Here is a 14742-nt window from a genome sequence, read left to right as displayed (position 1 = left end):
CATGCTGACCAGACCGGACACGTCGCGTGCGCGAGCGTCGCAAAATAAATTTAGAAATCCACGTTATTCAATTATTGCACCCACACTGCTCGCGCGCGCCAACAAGCGTCTGCGTCGCCAAGGGCTAAAATAGAACTAATTCCTATTTCTGACGCAGATCGCGCTGCAAGTCCTGCCTCTCCCATCTCCTCATTGGTTTATAGAAGCAGGTACTCACGTGCCATCTCCTCATTGGTTATACCCACGTGGGTGATTGAAAGACGAACTTTGTTGCCGGTTGTCATGGTAATACAATGAAAGTTTAGATGCGATCACCATATAAGTTCAAAGATGAAAAAGCCTGGAAGGAGGAGAGATGACTAGAAACGATTCGGTTGGCCGTTTTATGTGTGGATTAATTGTCGGAGTAGAGGTCCTTGTGCATTTCAGGTAAAATAACAACTCAATGTTTATATCCCAGGACAAATTAGCTAGCAACAGCAAGCTAGCTAAATAGGAAAAATTAACATTAGTTTTCAAATGCAAGCTAACTAGCTAAATTGCCAYACATGTTTAATGCTTTTCGACCTGTCCCCAAATTAATGTCATTGGTTCAGAGTTTGTTTTGATATTTTAACCTGTGTCGTGATTGTGTTTGGTGTGGGGGGGCAAAATAAATGTATGCACGATAGCGCGCGATGGCGCACGTGCGCAGCCGGTTTGGGTTCCGTGTTATTAGTCACTCACCCTTCTAGATAACTTAAAACAGTCTAACCAGGCCTTGTGTCTTGAAGTCACCGTTTAGCTTCAGTCAGCTGGTGCGCAACTGTGGTAATGTTGGTTTGACATTCGATAGCTTATCTCTGGGGGGGGCAGTCAATAAATTACACTAAGTAAAAGGGACAATATTTTCATGCTGCACATTAAATGCGTTCAATATTTCATTGAAATTTTGAGCTATTGACATTTTAAAATATTGTCCTATGTATATTGTGTAATTTACTGATGATCCCTAACTAGCCCCATAGGGATATCGAATGTCAAACCAAATTTACCATGGGCATTACGATAGCTCATGTGCAGCTCCTCTCCGAATTGATGATTACTTGGGTGCTGCCAGCTGTGGGCAGGATTGAAATAAACCCAATCCAAGGAAAACTGCTATGGTACCCTTCATTCCGTGACATACCATTTTTTCACCTATCTAGCAAATGTCCATTTTGGATAAGACTGAATTCATTACCGAAATTCTCCTATTTGCACTTTGTAGTACATTTTTACACTAGAATACATGTATCTGCCTGATAGAGATACCACATAGGCATTTTCAAAACAAGATGTTTTACCCACCCTGTGAAAACCAATTATCCCAGACCTGTTAAAAAATGTGATTATGTCCCATTAGCTAAGGCAAGAGTTCAAATGTCACACTGAATGTGAGCAGCTCTGGTGCCAAAGCTACAACAGGCTTTGTAATCCTCCAGACTTTGATTTTTACATTTATATTTTAGTCATTCAGCAGACAGAGGCAATTAGGTTTAAGTACCTTGCTCAAGGGCATGACGACAGATTTTTCCCCTAGTCGGGTCGGGGATTCGAACCAGCGACCTTTCGGTTACTGGCCCAACGCTCTTAACTGCTAGGCTACCTACCACCCCCACTTTCAGAGGTTTGGGTGTTAAAAAAAAACTTTCATCTGTATTTCTGTGTGCATTTGAGAAGCTACTTCTGCCAAGTCAGTGTGGTTGAGGTCTGTGCTTTATCACAGACTCTCACAGTAAAAACCACTGCACAATGTGATGGTAGAAAAATAGTTTTGGAAATTAAACGTTCAGAAACATACTTTATTTCTTCTCTTAGCCATGGGAAAATATGTTAGGAATGATCTGATTTCAGAGGAAGCTCAGATTCTCAGCAGAAGGAAAAGAGCTGGCTGAAGTAAAATGGAAATATTGAAACCATGAAAACAGAAATGATTTAGTGTAACAGACTTCTAGCCAGACATGTGTGAAGCCACTGACTCAGACAGCGCAGGTCCATTGTATAACCTGTTATGATTCTCAGTTACATAGTTAATGTTGTTGCAGCCTCTAAAAAGTTAGGCAACAATGTCTTCAAAGGACCTTTATCTAGTGATACCTTTGTCAACAGTCCACAGCAGGTGCAGCCGTGTTGTTCTGCTTTCTCCTACTTAATCAGTTGTGGATAGTGGATATGCACTATATATACAAAAGTATGTGGACACCCCTTCAAATTAGTGGATTCGCTATTTCAGCCACACCCGTTGCTGACAGGTGTATAAAATCGAGCACACAGCCATGCAATCTCCATAGACAAACATTATCAGTAGAATGACCTTACTGAAGAGCAGCCACACAAAAGCCTACGATCACCATGCGCAATGCCAAGCGTTGGCTGGAGTGGTGTAAAGCGTGCCRCCATTGGACTCTGGAGCAGTGGAAACGTGTTCTCTGGAGTGATGAATCACGCTTCACCATCTATCAGTCCGACGGACGAATCTAGGTTTGGCGGATGCCAGGAGAACGCTACATGCCCGAATGCATAGTGCCAACTGTAAAGTTTTGTTTTTCATTGTTCAGGCTCATTAGGTCCAGTGAAGGGAAAACGTAACGCTACAACGATTTTGTGCTTCCAACTTTGTGGCAACAGTTTGGGGGAAGGCCATTTCCTGTTTCAGCATGACAAGGCGCCCGTGCACGAAGCGAGATCCATACAGAGATGGTTTGTCGAAATCGGTATGGAATAACTTTGAGCCTTAACCTCAACCCCATCGAACACCTTTGGGATGAATTGGAATGCCGACTGTGAGCCAGGCCTAATCGCCCAACATCAGTGTCTGACCTCACTAATGCTCTTGTGGCTGAATGGAAGCTAGTCCCCGCAGCAATGTTCCAACATCTGGTGGAGGTTGTTATAGCAGCAAAGAGGGACCAACTCCATGTTAATGCCCATGATTTTGGAATGAGTTGTTCAACAAGTAAGTGTCCACATACTTTTGGTCATGTAGTGTATCTCTGTTAAACATTTGTGATTATTGGTGACTTTATTTAGTGCAGGGGAGAAAGAAGAATCCTGCACAGGGATTCAGAGTTGTAAGCATAGAATTAGGAATTAAAATACTTTAATATGATTTCTATGGTTAGAAGACTGTTGTATCCGTAAGGTAGAAAGTAAGAATACAAATGGAATGTGTTTATATACTTACATCTGTGGGCTGAAAATCCTATCATAACAGTGCAGTTATCCACTTACCAGTGCAGGTASAGTGAACACATTGGTTTTCAATGTGATTAACTACAGTATTAATCTGACAGACTTTGTATCAACAGAAAACCTAGGATACCACAAGCAGTGAGCTCCTCCTTGCCTGTCAAATAGTATAGAAACACATGCAACTTGAGACATCTGTTCTGTAGGATGGGCTCTGCAATTGATTATCCAAGCTTTTTGAAGCACCCAGAAATGCAGATACTGTATGGGCCTCTATAAAGGGTAGTTTGTTTAGTCTACGCATCAGGAGATAATAGTCTTTCTCCTCAAGTAGCTCTCTGTGTTAAATGTAGCACATGGCTGACAGAGAATAGCAGGCTCTCAGGAAATAACATGACGCTCAAAGTCCTCACAAAGATAATAGAAGAACTGGAATTTGATTAGCTCAATGCTAATGTATTTATTTGGAATGTAATTTGTCATACAATGCAAGCAGATCATAACATAACAGAAGCAGCTGAATGAGTGCATCTAGACAGACTTGGCATGTGTCAGGGCTCGTCCATTATTTTTATACAAAGGAATAGTTGTCCTACCTGCATGGCAGGGGGGTAGATCTCATCCCCGTTGGAATCTACCAGGTCATCTTCGTTCAGAGTGGCCCTCTTGTACGTTGACATCTGAAAGGTCAAATGCAGAAAAGACTCCCTCAGTGCTTCCATGCTCCTTAAGGCCTTCTCCTCTCCTTTCCTTTCCTACAGTCAGGATGTGTGTGATGTTTACTCTTTRACAGTCTTTGGGAATCCTGGGTTTCCCCCCTAAGATCAGGGGAAGGAATATTAAATTCAGCGCCCCAGTATTTCCTACCCTCTTCTCACCACCTCCCTACCCCCTAACCCTCTACTCAACCACCCCCCATTACGTCATTCGGCTACTCCTGGGGTCTAATCTCGTGGGCGCCGTCAAAACTCACCACTTAAAAAGTCCTGTAAAGGTTTTCAAAGAAACAGCCCTTCCTCTCTAGCAACTATGTTGTTCTGCTCAGCCCTCCTTCAGTACACACTCTCCTGGAGCTCCAACTTAGCCCAACCTAGTCAAACAAGAAACAAAACAGAGAGGGAACTCGCGAAAAACAGGAAGGAGCATTGACTTAATCGACTTATGTGACTGAGAGTGAGGGTGTGTGAGAGGGAGTGTGTGCATTCCACAGAGTGGTTTCATATAGATTTAGGGAGGAAACTTTTGTACGTTAGTTCCCTCCCACTCTCCTATCCATAGGACTTTCAAGACCAGAGGGTGGAGTCTGGATGGAAATGCCCTCCCACTGCATGCTTTCAGTTGTTGCCCGGGTTACCGTCACCCGATACGCATGACAGTCGATTGTTTCAAACCTTACCTTGTCTAACCCTCCACCCAGAAGGACATTGAGAAATCTTAATTTCTTAAAAAWTTATGTTTTTACTGCTTGGGGAAAGGTTTGATATTGGAACTGACCTTGGTAATTMGGTAAACTGCTATAATTTAAAAGTGTAGTACTAGTTATTCTCCTGTATTCAATCTAATCCATGACACTTCCCCTAAGTCAAGCTTAGTTACCTACACCTATAACTCATGTTAACAGCTATGCATCTTCAGACACCAAATAGGCAGCTGTAACTGCTACACCAGCCTACAGCAAAACTGCAGACTCCACTCCTACCAAACCAAACCCAGCTTTCTAGTACACGGACAGGGCCAGTCAAATCTACCGGCAGTATCACAAGGCCTGAACAGCACAGCGGACAGCCACCAATGTTCTGTTAACCTCCACAAGGCCACTCATAAAATATGCCCACCAACGCCCACACTGATATACTTGGCTCTCCTTAACAAGGTCCTGCTCAATCCTATCATCACCCTGTGGAGGGACCATTCTGATGAGAGAGAGAGATGGAGGGAGACACACAGAGGTGATGAGAGGGATGAGAAAAAGACTGGGAGACGACTTCTGTAGCAACCACTTATTTTTAGTGGTTTTCAAGTACATTTTCAGACTAAAGTGAGCTTCAGTTCTCAGCATCAYAATGCCTACTACTGTATGTGGAAGAAGATGGCGCTGCAGTGGATAACTGCCGTTTTACGSRCTCCTGACCAATTCTGCTATTTTGTGTGTTTTTACYCTGATCTTAACTTTTTYATTTTTGTATATTTCCACCATAATTTCTTATGACCGAAAATAACTTTGGACATCAGAACAGCGATCACTAACCTCGATTTGGATTAAGATTTCTACTTCAACAAGTCGGCAATATACTGCTCATTCCRGACCAAGCCCCTAATCCCCAGRACTTGAAAGAGGAAGAGRCGGCGCAAGAGAGTTAAACAAGCGGGCTCCCTGAAGAACTGTAATATCCTATGTTTCTTGGAGTCTTGGCTGAACAAGGACATGGATAACATACTGTTTTTTCTATGCATCGTCATGACCAAACAGCAGCTTCGGGTAAGGTTAAGGGGAGGTGTGTGTCTCTTTGTTAACAACAGCTGGTGCTGATCTTTAATGTTAAGGAAGTCTCAARGTTTTATTCGCCTGAGTTAGAATACCTCATGATAAGCTGCAGACTATACTATTTACCAAGAGAGTTTTCATCTATATTTTTTGTAGCTGTCTATTTAACACCACAAACCGATGCTGGTATTAACGAGCTGTAGAGGGCCATAAGCAAACAAGAAAATGTACATCCAGTGSCGGTGCTCCTTGTGGCCTGTCTTACCTAATTTTTACTAGCATGTCACATGGGCAGCTAGAGGCGAAAATACTCTAGATCACCTTTACTCCACACACAGAAACGAAAYGCAAATCTGATCACAACTCTATCCTCCTGATTCCTGCTTACAAGAAAAAACTCAAACAAGTGGTCTGATGAAGCGGATGCTAAGCTACAGGACTGTTTCACTAGCACAGACTGGAATATGTTCCGGGTTTCATCCGATAACATTAAGGAATGTACCACATCAGTCACCGTACTTCATTAATAAGTACATCGATGACGTCGTCSCCACAGTGACCGTATGTACATATCCCAACCAGAAGCCATGGATTACAGGCAACATCCGCACTGAGCTAAAGCTTAGAGCTGCCACTTTCAAGRAGTGGGACACTAATCCGGATGCTTATAAGAAATCCTGCTACGACCTCTGATGAGCCATCAAACTGTCAAAACAGGACTAAGATCGAATCCTACTATGCCTGTCGGATGTGGCAGGGCTTGCAAACTATCATGGATTACAAAGGGAAACCCAGCCGAGAACTATCCAGTGACACGAGCCTACCAGATGAGCTAATTTCTTTCTATGCTCGCTTCGAGACAAGCAGCACTGAACCATGCATGAGAGCACCACCTGTTCCAGATGACTGTGTAATCTCGCTCTCTGTAGCCAATGTGAGTAAGACTTGTAAACAGGTTTTTATTCACAAGGCTGTGTGGCCAGACGGATTACCAGAACGCATACTAAGAGCATCTTCCCTGAAATGTTCAACCTCTCCCTGACCCAGTCTGTAATACCCACATGTTTCAAGCAGACCACCATAGTCCCTGTGCCCGAGAACGCCAAGGTAACCTGTCTAAATGACTATCGGTAGCCATGAAATGCTTTGAAAGGCTGGTCATGGCTCATATCAACACCATCATCCCAGACACCCTGGACCCACTCCAATTTGCATACTGCCCCAACAGATCCACAGATGACGCAATCTCTATTGCACTCCACACTGCCCTCTCCTACCTGGAAAAGAGGAACAACTACGTCAGAATRCTGCACCAAAGTGCCCTCCAAGCTCATCACTAAGCTTAGGACCCTGGGACTGAATACTTCCTTCTGCAACTGGATCTTGGACTTCCTGTTAGGCAACAACATATCCGCCATGCTGAACCTCAACACGGGGGCCCCTCAGSGGTGCGTGCTTAGTCCCCTCCTGTACTCCCTGTTCACCCATGACTGCATGGCCACACACGACTCAAACACATTTTAAGTTTGYTGACAACACAAAGGTGGTTGACCTGATCACCGACAATGAKGAGACAGCCTATAGGGAGGAGGTCAGTGACCTGGCAGTGTGGTACCARGACAACAACCTCTCTCTCAAATGTCAGAAAGACAAAGGAGCTGATCGTGGACTACAGGAAACGGAGGGCCGAGCATGCCCCCATCCACATCAGCAGGGCTGTAGTGGAGCGGGTCGAGAGCCTCAAGTTACTCGGTGTCCACATCACTAAGGAATTATCATGGTCCACACACACTAACACAGTTGTGAAGAAGGCACAACACCTCTTCCCCCTCAGGAGGCTGAAAATATTTGGCATGGGCCCTCAGATCCTCAAAAAGTTATACAGCTGCACCATTGAGAGCGTCTTGACTGGCTGCATCACCGCTTGGTATGGCAACTGCTTGGTGGTGTCAGAGGAAAGCCTGAAAAAGTGTCAAAGACTCCAGCCACCCAAGTCATAGACTGTTCTCTCTGGTACCACACGGCAAGCGGTACCAATGCAGAAAGTCCGGAACCAACTGAACCCTGAACACCTTCTACCCCCAAGCCATAAGAAGGCTAAATAGTTWGTTAAATAGTAACCAATAGCTACCCGGAATATCTGCATTGACCCTTTTTGCACTAACTCTTTTGACTCATCACATACGCTGCTGCTACTGTTCATCATCTATCCTGTTGCCTAGTCACTTTATCCCTACCTATACAGTCGTATGAAAAAGTTTGGGCACCCCTCTGAGGCTGCATAATAATTTACTCTGTCGTCACAGAAAATGATCACAGTGGCATGCCATTCATTTTCTAATAAAATCTGAGTACTGGGGTATTGTCCAGACAAAGATTTTTAGTGTAGCGAAATATTACTGTGTCCATCAGTTATTTGATAGATCAAAATGAAATTGCTGATCCAAACACCCAATTATTTATAAATGGAAATCATGGAAATTGTCAGGGGTGCCCAAACTTTTTCATACGACTGTATTTACATATTTACCTCAATGACCTTGTACACCCTGCACATCGACTCGGTACTGGTACCCCATGTATGTAGCCAACTGTGTATTTATTCCCTATTTTTCAATAATTTCTTGTTCCTTCTCTCTGTATTGTTAGGAAGGGCCAGTAAGTAATAATTTCACTGTTAGTCTACACCTGTTTACGAAGCAGGTGACAAATACAATGGGATTTGATTTGCATAGCTGATGACTGAGATCCCAATGACATACATTTTCTTATCCTTTTCGGTTTTACATATGGCTGTCCATAAACCTCCTTGAATGGAGAGAATGCATTTTACACAAAAAAAAAACATCTGCAACTCTTCAGTCACAATCTACAATAAATACATGTTGTCAATGAGTTGAGGCACCACGTTACGGTACTAAGCCTAAATAAGTTGGGATATTCACTGGCACAAACCCACCTAACGTACAGTCATTCCCAAGAGCACACACTCATATTTAGACACTATCCTGACTGCAGATGTGAATGTGTCTGCAGATGTGTCTGCAGATGTGCCCGCATTCCCCCATGTTGCCACAGATTGCCTCAGTTAACACTGCATCAAAGGACCAATGGTGATGGGGTCTTCCGTTTCCTGCTGTTGAGAGTTGAAGGAGTGACTAATGTAAGGCTAGTCGGGGTTAAGGGGTTATTTTGTGAATCACCAGAATCACCTGTGTATAAGTGTAAGTGTGTATCCTGTCAATAGGCTTTGTCAATGAGAACACCTCTATATTTCAGGAGTCGGATGCTACCAAGGCCACAGATAGTGGTAGTGTGAGATCATAGGCATTCCATAACATAGTAATTATATGAGATCCTAACAGGAAGAAAGGACACATTCACTCTGATTTCTTAAAGCCTGTCTGGGTTTGGTGCATAGAATGAAAGACAATGCTAGCTCACTGTTTTGCTGCACCCAAAGGTGATTATTKATTAACGTACTGTGATACACAAACAACAGTTCAACTGACATGGTCTTCGTCAGGTAAATTAACCCCACATGACCCACAACAACCATATACAAGTGATCCCTTGGTCCCGTGGTGTTATTATTTGTTTATTAGGATCCCCATTAGCTTTTGCAGAAGCTATTCTTCCTGGGGTCCACAAAAAACACAAAACATGACAAGTAACAAAACACTGGAGGACAAGGACAGTCACACAAATGTAAAATACAATGATATACAAACAATACAAGTAAAAAATACAAAGAATACAACAACAAAAATAGTGTTTGCTTTTGTTTGTCCCCTCATAGTCCCCTGGCGTTTCACGAGTTGTGTCACGGCTGTTGAAAGGAGAGGACCAAGGTGCAGCGTGGTGAGCTTACATTTTCTTTATTTTAATCAAAATGCCACCGAACAAAACAATAAACACTACAAAAACAAACCGTGAAGCTCAAAGGCTATGTGCCCTAAACAAAGTCAGCTTCCCACAAAGACAGATGGAAAAAAGGGCTACCTAAGTATGGTTCTCAATCAGAGACAACGATAGACAACTGCCTCTGTGTTTGGCCGGGTGTGGTTCTCAATCAAAGAAATACACAACATAGAACATAGAATACCCACCCCAACTCACGCCCTGACCAAACCAAAATAGAGACATATAAAGGATCTCTAAGGTCAGGGCGTGACAAGTTGTTGTTTGATCTGTTTTTAAAGGGTCATTTTGCTGTATGCTTGAGTAATTGAAGATGGGAGTTCCATGCGATCATGGCTCTGTATAAAACTGTGCATTGCCATGAATTTGTTTTGGACTTGGGGACTGTGAATGGTCCCCTGGTGGCATGTCTTGTGGGGTATGTATGGGTGTCTGAGCTGAATTTTATTTGATTGTGCAGACAATATGGAATTTTCATCACAGTAATATTTCTCATAAAAACTAGAAGAGAAGCAGGTAATCTCTCRTCAATCCTCAACCAGGAAAGACTGGGATGCATGCTGTTGATGTTAGTTCTGTATGTGCAGTTAAGGGYAAGGTGTGCTGCTCTGTTTTGAGCCAGCWGCAGCTTTACTAGGTCTTTCTTTGTTGCACTTGATGTATTACCGGACAGTAAGACCAGAGACTGAACAACTAGTACAGTTGATTTGTGTCAAAAACGCAGAACATCTTTTTATAACAGACCACTCCCCATCTTCATAACAATTCCGTTTATTAATAATCGCCCATTCTGATACTGACTGTAACTCCTTATTTAGAATTTCAGAGAGCTCACTGGCTTTGGGTGCTGAAATTTAGAATCACCCACATACATAGTCAKTCTAGCTTTGTGTAATATCAGTGGCAAATCTTTAGTAAAAATTGAGAATAGTAACGGCCCCACTGCCCTGAGAAACACAACACTGTACATATCTGATGTTAGAGAAGCTTCCATTGAAGAACACTCTCTGGGTTCTATTGGATAAATAACTCTCCAACCATGTGATTSCAGGTRATGTAAAGCCATCGCAAGGGAGTTTTTTCAATAACAATGTATTATCAATAACATCAAAGGATGCACTGAAATCTAACAATACAGCTCCAACTATCATCTTATTAACCATGGACTATTATTTCTCATGGTCTCATTGAGTAGGTCTGGGACATGACTCTACATAGTGTCTTTGCTTRTGTTCCTCCACAGCATGTGGGGATGTGTCTCGGAGCAGCAGATGGCTATGAGAGGTCAATATTCCAGGATTCTTGGAACATAGTGAAGCCATGGCTTCTGAGCATGGCTGTAAACCACAAGCATGCGTCAGTAATTCAACACTGATCCTGCAAACCAGACAATTATGTGTGGCACAGGAGCATTCGCCAGGAATAACTACATATCAAATCAAATTGTATTTATCACATGCGCCAAATACAACAGGTGTAGACCTTACCATGAAATGCTTAGTTACAATCCCTTAACCAACAATGTAGTTCAATAATGTCATGACGTGGTCCTCTTTGGGTATAGCGAGTGCCTTCCCCCTCTCTCCTCTCCTACACCCAGGTTCTGTTATCTCAGGTCGTAAATTCCTGGAGGAGACTCTCTCCCCCTGCAGAAAGAGACACATAGAGAAAACAAAGGAATTTATTCTACATCACAGAACTTGAGAACTGAACAATATCCATGTTTTGGAGAATGTGTAAACGGTCAGTGGAGAAGCCAGCTACGACCCGATCCGTTTTATTTCATGTTCGTGACCTCATGAAAGACAACACAGCCACATTACCATAACTCTGTTTATACAGGAGCCTACGTTGAGGTTTGCGTCTAATTRTTGTATAAAATAAATGAGTAAAGATTAAACTATTTGTGAAATGATGTGATGCTATGTTAAACCGTTAATGTGAGAGAAGTGTATTCCCTTTAAAGTTTAACTAAGTCATTGGCCCGCCCCCAGGAGCACAGACATGATCTGGCTCATGGGACAGCCCTTTTCTACTGTTACGAATAAAAMCCCCACCTGAAGAAATCCTYTTCAGACCACGCGTACCTCGGTCAGCTGAGGGGGCGAAGGTTGAGTAGAGACCACAAAAACATCAGTATAAGCTAAGGTTGTAATGGTTGTTGAATTCCTAACCATACCACGTGGAGCATTGGCTACACGGGTGGAAATTGTTCAACTCTGAGACTATCGATCCCGACAGAATAAGAGCACATCTTTGATACTAATTACTATTCTGCAGCTAGAAATTATGTGAACCTGAGATGCGAAGACCGACAACCGCCGAAACATCTATTCTATAAGAACATTTCTGAATGGTACTCTGAAGTATCCATTCTAACCATGAAAGACTCCAGGGAAGCAGAGACGCTTGGATGAACTTTCCAACAGAAAGACGGAAGATTCCAACAGAGATCATGACGACACACTGAGCGTAAATATATATTGATTGCAATTATTCCSGAATGAATGAGCGTTCATGTGCAAAGGATTAGCATTTCAATTAATATAATTATCAACTCTGTAGTGATGACTCCTGATCTTTCTCGCCTTTTCAGTCCACACGCACTTCCCTTTGTCCACCAAGCCGTCATATCGGCTTAGCCCACTAGGGAACCTACCCTATACTTGTTAGTAACCAATATCTCCTTTTGATTGTTTATGCATTTCTGTGATTATTTAGTTAGTTAGTAAATAAATGATTAAGACAATTGGTGTATGGATGATTCATAGTAAAGGCTGGGTTCGTGCAGATAACCAACAATTTACGACGTTTGGAATGAGACTGATGTCAGGTAAAGAATGATTCATTATTAGAAGACTAATTGATCAGATATTAAAATATCTGAAGAGTTATATTCGGAAAATTATAACTTTGTAATCTGAAGATTTTCCTTGGTGCCCCGACTTCCTGGTTAATTACATTTACATGATTAGTTTAATCACGTAATAATAATTACAGAGAATTGATTTGATAAAATAACAGTCTTCAATTTAATGATGCCAAAGACACGWCAATATATATAGAGGTAAGAAAATATTTACAAAATAAACTAAAGTAAAAAATTATAATAAATAAAAAAGTAACAATAAAATAACATTAACCAGGCTATATACAGGGGGTACCGGTACAGAGTCAATGTGCGGGGGCACAGGTTAGTCAAGGTAATTTGTAAATGTAGGTAGGGGTAACGTGACTATGCATAGATAATAAACAGAGAGTAGCAGCAGTGTAAAAACAAAGGTGACCATTTTGATTAATTGTTCAGCAGTCTTCCGGCTTGGGGGTAGAAGCTGTTAAGGAGCCTTTTGGTCCTAGACTTGGCGCTCTGGTTCCACTTGCCGTGCGGTAGCAGAATTCAGTCTTATGACTTGGGTGACTTGAGTCTGACAATTTTTTGGGCCTTCCTCTGACACCGCCTAGTCATATACAGTGGCAAGAAAAAGTATGTGAACCCGTTGGAATTACCTGTATTTCTGCATAAATTGGTCATCAAATTTGATCTGATCTTCATCTAGGTCACAACAATAGACAAACACGGTCTGCTTAAACTAATAACACACAAATAATTATAYGTTTTCATGTCTTTATTGAACACACTGTGTAAACATTCACAGCGCAGAGTGGGAAAATTATGTGAACCCTTGGATTTAATAACTGGTTGACCCTCCTTTGGCAGCAATAACCTCAACCAAACTTTTTTTTGCCACTGTAGGTCCTGGATGGAAGGAAGCTTGGTCCCACTGATGCCGAGCAGTTGCCATACCAGGCGGTGATGCAACCGGTCAGGATGCTCTCGATGGTGCAGCTGTAGAACTKTTTGAGGATCTGGGGACCCATGCAAAATCTTTTCAGTCTCCTGAGGGGGAAAGGTGTTGTTGTGCCCTTTTCACGGCTGTATTGGTGTGTTTGGACCATTATAGTTTATTGGTGATGTGGAGACCAAGGAACTTGAAACTCTCGACCCGCTCCGCATCATCTGACCACTTCCATATTGAGCGAGTCATTGGTACTTCCTGCTTTAATTTTAGCTTGTAAGCAGGAATCATGTGTAAGGGGAGTGTGTGTTTGTGCAAGTATTTGGGTATGTGTTTCTGGGATGTGGGCATGCATGGCTAGGACCACAATTTGCTAAGAATTTTCAGTTTCACAAGGCAAAATGTCTATGGATTATGACAGAAGATTATGCGGTTTTGTTCCACGGCTGACATTGGCATCTTGTTCATTTGGCGTAAACATAGCTATCCCTGGATTGCAAAAAACAAAGAAGATTATTCTCTCCATCTATKAAATTAATTTCATGACTGACAAATGAGTAACAGATTTCCTTCAATCTCCTTAACCTTTTACACTCGTACCTGGGTTGGAAATGGCAAATCTGGGTACTGATAAGTGCTTTAATTGTATGGGTTTTGACTGACAGTTGTTCTGAACTTGAGCACAGCACGCAACAAGAAGCTGCCCCCATCCCTCCCACTAATTGGGCAACGTTTGAAAATGCTTTGTTGTCTGGAGTGAAGGAAATGCTGTAAATTAAGAGGACTCTATGTATTTTGAAAGATGAGAAGTTGAGGATTATATTAAATACCGCATTGATGTCATACAAGCAAGCCAAATACATGAGTCCAAATATGTGCTTCACATTTCCCAGTTAATCCGCTCACTCAAACCCTTGTCATTTTTCTGTCAGTTAAGAACACATTCTTATTTTCAATGACGGCCTAGGAACGGCAGAACGRCAGATTTTTACCTTGTCAGCTCGGGGATTCGTTTTTGCAACCTTCCGGTTACTAGTCCAACGCTCTAACCACCTGCCTTACATTGCACTCCACGAGGAGCCTGCATGGCAGGCTGACTACCTGTTACGCGAGGGCAGCAAGAAGCCAAGGTAAGTTGCTAGCTAGCATTAAACTTGTAAAAAACAATCAATCTTCACATAATCACTAGTTAAACTAGTAATATCATCAACCATGTGTAGTTATCTAGCGTGTCCTGCGTTGCATATAATCGATGCGGTGCCTGTTAATTTCTCATCGAATCACAGCCTACTTCGCCAAACAGGTGATGATTTAACACATGTCGTTGCA

The 14742-nt window shown here is 42.4% G+C and overlaps 1 protein-coding gene across 1 annotated transcript in view; it reads right to left on the bottom strand.

The window, feature by feature from the left end:
• The window catches only part of LOC111967779 (endothelin-converting enzyme 1-like), a 57268-nt gene that overhangs the window by 20394 nt on the left and 22132 nt on the right, over nt 1-14742 (bottom strand). Inside the window, 1 exon segment of the mRNA XM_023993130.2 lies at nt 3807-3890. Within this exon segment, the coding sequence (XP_023848898.1) occupies nt 3807-3890 (84 nt within the window).

The sequence above is a fragment of the Salvelinus sp. IW2-2015 genome, linkage group LG1 (genome assembly GCF_002910315.2).
Source record: "Salvelinus sp. IW2-2015 linkage group LG1, ASM291031v2, whole genome shotgun sequence".
Taxonomy (NCBI): domain Eukaryota; kingdom Metazoa; phylum Chordata; class Actinopteri; order Salmoniformes; family Salmonidae; genus Salvelinus; species Salvelinus sp. IW2-2015.
Note: the sequence above shows the minus strand (reverse complement) of the source record. Positions and strands in the feature narration are given on the sequence as shown.